Genomic DNA, 6668 nt, shown 5'->3' with positions numbered 1-6668 from the left:
GATGTAAAAGAAACTACTTTAGCTTTAATGAAAAATAGTTATATTCTTCTTTCAAAGGAGTATAATAATTTGTTGTTTCAACATAGTGATTGTTGCACATACTGTACATTGGTGACTTATTTGGTGACTCCAGAAGCCACTGCTCTTCTGTAATCTATTTCTTAATGTCAATGCTGAATATTAATGCTGGGGAAGATGCATTGTGTCAAAAAACTGTGTTAGAACCATGGCTGTATTCAATGACCACAAACGGAGATGCCCAAGGACTAACCTTGTTTGTCTATTGTACAGTGTACAACCCTATTTATAGATCCTTCCTCTTAACCTTTTCACCTCTATAGTCTCACTCAATCCCTCACACCAATTGTGTATCCATTTTGGAAACAGTCAATACGAGTTCAAACAACAAACAAGACATCCATAACTGTGCATCCATGATAAGTGGCAGTCCATTTCCTTCCACATTAGGGGCAGGCCATGAAGTGAAGCATTTTTTCCGCCTCTCGCTGCGCACAGAAGCATATCCATCTTTCATCCAGCCCACTAGCGACCCGATTAATTATGCATGCAAGCTGATGCTCGCTTTTCATCCTCGAGTACATCAGCAGACCATCATAGTTGGGATAGCGAGGTGTCCTTTTGGTTGGGGTGTAATGGCACGATGATGTCTTCATTAGTTTTCCTCACTCACACATATCTCCCACATGTTAACCAAGGTAACAACATCTTCAACAAGACAAGGTAGCATTAGCTGTTCATACACAGATATTAGGGAATATTACTTTTAGTTTGTTAAAGACATTGATGTAACTACATACATCAGTGTGCTATTTAAATATTCTAAATTGATGCAATGCGACATTATGCGAGGGTGCGGACAAGTCAACACCACCTCGGGACGCCTGGATCGCCGCCCTCCACTCCCTCCCATCCAGCATCATGGGGTCATCACGCTGCAGTGTGGCCACGTAGATTGTGCGCCCCTTCCCCTCCTAGCAATAAATCAATGCATTTATTGACTAATCACCATAAATCACAGTTTTGTCTCTCTGTATCATGCATTTAAACCAGAGGACTTCTGGAGGAGACACATGGTTGTGTCCTCTAGAAGTACACATGGGGGGAACTGCCATAATGAATAAATGAGGGAGAAAATAAAAATGAGATACCTAAAGTAAAATACTTACAAGAATGGTAAGACATTTCTGGGAATAATATTACAAAGTTGAGTATGGGATTCCTTATGGGATTGTAAAAGCTTTAATATATCAGGACTAATCTGAACACATGTAAGAATTTCATGTGAGAATTTCTTTCTCAACCACCTGTTTCTGTGTTTGTATTAGTGTTTAGAGATAGTTACTTATTAATATACCCAGTGAGTTGGCGTGACATGATTAGCATAAGTGTGGAGGATGTGCAGAAGAGAAAAGTAAGTAATTAGATCACTACAACAGTGTTTTGCCTGCAGCTGTCTGCTTCCCATCATTCTTTCTATGGCATGTCAGGTCCTCTCCTCTGTTAGGTATAATGTTCTATCTATCTATCTGTCTGTCTGTCTGTCTGTCTGTCCATTGCGTTGATTTTGAACATGAAACCAATGAACAACCAAAGAGCAAAACATTTGTACAATTAATATAATTTACAGCAAAAAACAGAAGTGAAGTGAACCTGCCTGCCTCCCTCCCGAACAAACTGAACATCTACTACGGCTGGTTCAAGGCCAGTTCTACCCGCGGCAGCCAACCGGGGCAGCACCATGTAGCAGAGGAGAACAACAACCATCTCGGAGGACAACGTGTGCACAGCCTTCAAACGAGTCAACATCCAGAAGACGGGAACTGATGGGATTTCAGGCCAAGTCCTAAAAGCATGCGCAGACCAGCTGGCATCACATCTGACCCCTTGACCCTCAACACTGGAGCACCCCAACGCAGATGCCACGACAGTGATAGGTCGGATTGTCAACAATGACGAGTCTGCCTATAGAGATGAGATCAACTCACTGGCACTCTGGTGCCGGGAGAACAACCTGCAGTGGAAAGGGTCAGCGACTTCAAGTTCCTCGGAGTACACATCGAGGAGTAGCTCAAATGGGAGACACACACCACACACGTAAGGAAAAAAGGCTCAGCAGCGACTCTACTGGCTTCGCCACCTGAAGAAGTTCAGAGTAGGACACTGCATTCTCAGGCCGTACTACAGTACAACAGCTCAGTTGAGGGTGTTCTATCAGGCTGTGTTACGGCCTGGTACGGAAACTGCACTGCCGGAGAAAAGAAAAACCTACAGTGTGTGGAGTCGGCAAAGCGCATAATGGGAGACGCGCTCACACGCACCAGGAACTGTACAAGAAGTGGTGTGTAGTCAAAGCCCAGCGCATCATCAAGGACAAGCACCACCCCAGCCACAAACTGTTCAAACCCCTACAACGACCGTGGCCGGGCAAGGAGGCCTACCGCAGTATCAAGGGCAATACCACCAGGTTCATGAACAGCTCCCACCCGGCCACTGTTAGACTGCTGAACAAAGCATGATCACCGCCTGTCGTCAAGCTGGTCTTAGACTTTTTCTTTTGCTCTTCCTCATGGACCTGCCTGGGGATTATACCAGTGTCAGTTACCTGATATGGACTATGCAGTCGACAGGCAGGCACTGACACTTTTGCACCTTAATCCTATGCACAACATTTTATTCTTATTTTTTATTTTTTATCGCACCTTAACTAACGTCCATAGCCTATCATGTTCACTATATATCTCCTGCTTACAGTACCTCAGGTACTTACCGCACCTTATGTCTTACCTCAGGTAATAAATATGTAGATAATTTGTTAGTTTTGTATAGATCTCTCTTCCCCCTTGCCCCCCCCCCCCCTCTCTTCCCTTTCTTACGATGGAGCTTAGACAGAAACAAATTTCACCCACTGTTTTACACCTGTAAACCTGTGATGTGGCAATACATTCAAATGCTGGCTTCTATGCTTACCATGTTTTTGTGATCTCCCATTTTTGGGAGGCCTTGGACGTGGCAACATCAATACTGCTGACCACATCCTCTGTGATGTCCATCAGGTTCATGGAAAAAGGTTTCCATTACAGCAAAGGCATGCTATCAAATATTAAACTGTGCTAAAATGCCCTGCTGGGTTATTGCCATGGGAAGATGGATCTTTCATACTGTGAACACACTCTAGCAACTGGCATTTAGATGATCATCTGGCAAACAAAGGAGGAGCCATTTTCTCCTGTGTAAAGATAATGGACTTTAAATTAATTACTGTCCAACTTTGTAGTGCATAATTACGCTCTCATGAAAGTAATGAAAGCTAAAATGCCCTGAACCCATGGTCAAACACATCTCTGGTTTGTGGTTTGCTGAGGAAAATTGCAAAAAATATACTAGAAACTAGAAAGTCGCTCAATCGAGGGCAAATCAATGCCAGGAGGAGGCATTCCCCACCTCTCCATCTTTATGACTGTCTGGGGCTAGGTTGGACAGAACTACTACTGTCTAAGTACAGGAACACTGAACTAAAACCCTAAAGGAAGTTGCAATGATGTTTGCATTCCATGGGCATGAAAACTTCTAATTTCTCACAAAAAGCAGAAAAATCCAAGACTTGGATCGCAAGCTCAGACAAAGTCCATGTAGTGCAACAAGTGTTTAGCATCTGACACAAATAGTTTGATTTCGGTGCTTCACGTGTAAGGTGGGTTGCAGCCATCAGGACTCGAGGAAGCTGGGTGGATGGTATTTGTGGAACCTCCTATGGGCAGAAATGAAACTGCTTTTGGAGGTGCGCTCTATAGAGGCCTCTCAACATACGATTCCAATTTGGGGTTGATTGAGTGTTACTGTACGTTCATGCCAAAAAGTGTGAGAATCTAAGCCCTCCTAAAATAGTCACCAAATCAACAAACCACATGCACAGGTAATTTCCCATGGCAGAAAAAGATAAATACGACACGTTTAGGGAATTATAACATTTCCCACACAATACTGTACCTGTAATGTAATATCTTACATCTGTATATATAGGTATATATATATATATATATATATATATATATGCGATTTAATTGGCTAATAGTGGAGGTCCCATAAGCAAGACAGGGCAGCAATCACTTTTCCTGCGTCGTGTACATACTGTGATGACAGGAAGGGGCATCAGAGCTTAATTGAGACACAACTGAAAAGTCTTTAGAAAGTAACAGGCAATTCTGATTTCATATCTACTACTCAATTTATTATTGACTCAAACGGGGGAAACTAAAAACTAAACAAAAAAACGTAAAAGAAGTCCTCTTCCATAAAGGTCTGTTCCTTTGCCCAAGGCATCTGTGTTTCTTCAACTATTCTTGATGTATCAACTGGGTGTAGAAGTTTCTATTCTTAGAGATCTCCTTTGCAGCTATGTCTGCCCTGACATAGTTCAGTTGGTGAGGCTTTTTAAGGGCGCCAATCTCCTCACCTTTTTCTTTCTTCTTTTCCATTACCTGGAACAGCTCGCTGTTTTGTTATGGCGTGGCTCTGTAGGAGGCAGCTGTCTACAAATGGGTCTGCCTGTGTGTGTGTTTGTTTGTCCAGGGCTAGTCTTGCTGCTCAGTGCCAAATGTCTTGTACACACTGCCAGTAGGCCAAGGAAGTACCTCCAGTCATTTTTCGTTATTGTAGTTTTATAATGGAAATGGATAGGAGTCAGATTTGGCTTAGACCTTCCCCGAATTGTCACAGATACATAGACTGGCCATATGAAGTCCAAGATCCACATGGGAGCCACTCCGTTATTACACTCCGTCTTGTTGATGGGCTTCCTGTTCTTGTTGCAGTGGACTCTCTGTTTTAGTTTTTTTAGTTTTAGTTTTTTGTCTTAACTGGCAGATGTTAATTTTTCTTTTTCTGTTGGTAGTCACGGTTGCCAGTTCCCATTTGATGTTGTGGGGGAGTTCTGAATGCTCCAGCCTGTACTGAATAACTGCAAGCTTGCATAAAGTCTTCAGACTAGGACTTAAGTCTAGGATGTACATGTGAATAATCCGATCGTAATTGATTCTATAGCCTCCAAAGAGGATGATACGATCGCCCACCTTGCAACAACAGCACGTCCTAAAGATCCTTGCACATGGGCCTTTCCCCTTGGGCTCAACTTTCTTCCACGCGAAGGTATCTGGATTTAATTTCCACAGATCATTGAAGGGACAGTCACAGTAGTAGCCACCATATATGTACATTTCTCCATTGTAGGCAAAGGCTGAATGACATGTACGTCCTTCTGGAAGAGGCTGCGCAGAAGCCGTGCTCAGCCAGCAGTTGCTTTTTGTGTCAAACACACTGATGTTCTTGTTGTAGTTGTAGCGCCTTCCAATGTAGCCCCCAAAAACAAACATCTTTGTCCCGATGATGGTGGCAGAGTGAAACTGTGTAGAAGGCGGCGTGCCTCTGGTGTTAATTAAAGACCAGACCATTGTGGTGGTTTCCAACTTGCACATGTCATTGGTCCAACTCTGCTTGTCGTTGTATCCGCCAAAGATATACATGAACAGTCCCAAGACACAGGCTGAGTGGTGGTACCTCGCCCCTGGAACTGTCCCGGAAACATTGGGCTTGAACCATTTGTGGGCGACGACATCAAATGTGTAAAGCACGTTGCAGTACTCCACCCCATACATAATCCCCCCCCACATGTAGATGATACCTTCTATCACCACGGCTGTGTGGCACACACGAGGGGGAACCTCAAGGGGACATTCTCCTCTTTCGCCCGTCACTGAAGGCAACGTCATCCATTGCAAAGACACTGTGTTGAATACGTGTACGTCAAGCTGGACTGGCAAATCGATCATGTGAATGTTGTCGTAGAAATAGGAGGGCCCTCCTCCTAAGGAGTACACCTTGTCACCCACTGCCACAGCAACATAAGCGGCTGTCTTTGGTATTCCTTTCTTATGCACCGTCCAGGACATCTTCTCCTCACTGGGTATCTCTCCGTGTGTCTGTGTCTGTATCTCTCTGTCTCTTTCAGTCTTTCTCTCTGTATATCTTCCGTCTCTCTCTCTATGACAGAGAATATCTCTCTACCTGTATAAGAATATCTCTCTACCTGTCCTGTATCTGTATCTATAACTCCCCCTCCGTATTATTGTCAGTCTCTATCTCCCTCGATGACTTAGACAGTTGTATAGGAGTTATATAGGCTTGTCTGATGTCACACACAACACAAACCGGAGGTGAGCTGTCTAGAAATGGGTCTGTGGGTGCGCTTGTGTGTGTGTGGGTGTGTGTGTGTGCGCGCGCCTACTTACCAAACATAGCCACATTTCATACATATGTCATAAATGATTGATGTCATCGACGTCCCACATGAATCTACATGGGTTTTGGGGTTTTGTACCTGTATGAAAAGGCCCGGGTAAAGGGGGGATGTTTCTATGATAAAGGATGCTGATTGTTAATGTCTTGTTTCAATTATAGAATAAAATAACACTAAAATCCGCACACCAGAATGCTGCGCCCATCGTGTTTTTTTTCTTTATTGGTGGTAACGTTTCGAGCCGGAAGGCTCTTCCTCAGACCTTCCCTCAAGGTCTTTTGATCCAGCACCCAGCCCAGCAGGACAGGATGTGTGTGTCTTTTGTCACTTTGTAACACCTTTTTCCGCTGTTGTT

The 6668-nt window shown here is 43.8% G+C and overlaps 1 protein-coding gene across 1 annotated transcript; it reads right to left on the bottom strand.

Moving 5' to 3' along the window:
* Positions 1-4086: 4086 nt before the first annotated feature.
* On the bottom strand, positions 4087-5966 carry LOC311037899 (kelch domain-containing protein 3-like; the record flags this gene model as incomplete). The annotated part of the gene is made up of 2 exons (XM_084047195.1): positions 4087-4149; positions 5091-5966. The coding sequence occupies 2 exons, from the start codon at positions 5964-5966 to the stop codon at positions 4087-4089; spliced, it is 939 nt and encodes a 312-aa protein (XP_083903321.1).
* Between the last annotated feature and the right edge of the window lie 702 nt (positions 5967-6668).

The sequence above is a fragment of the Gymnoscopelus microlampas genome, assembly GCF_963454915.1.
Source record: "Gymnoscopelus microlampas genome assembly, chromosome: 21".
NCBI classification, from domain to species: domain Eukaryota; kingdom Metazoa; phylum Chordata; class Actinopteri; order Myctophiformes; family Myctophidae; genus Gymnoscopelus; species Gymnoscopelus microlampas.
This window is presented reverse-complemented; position numbering and strand designations above follow the sequence as displayed.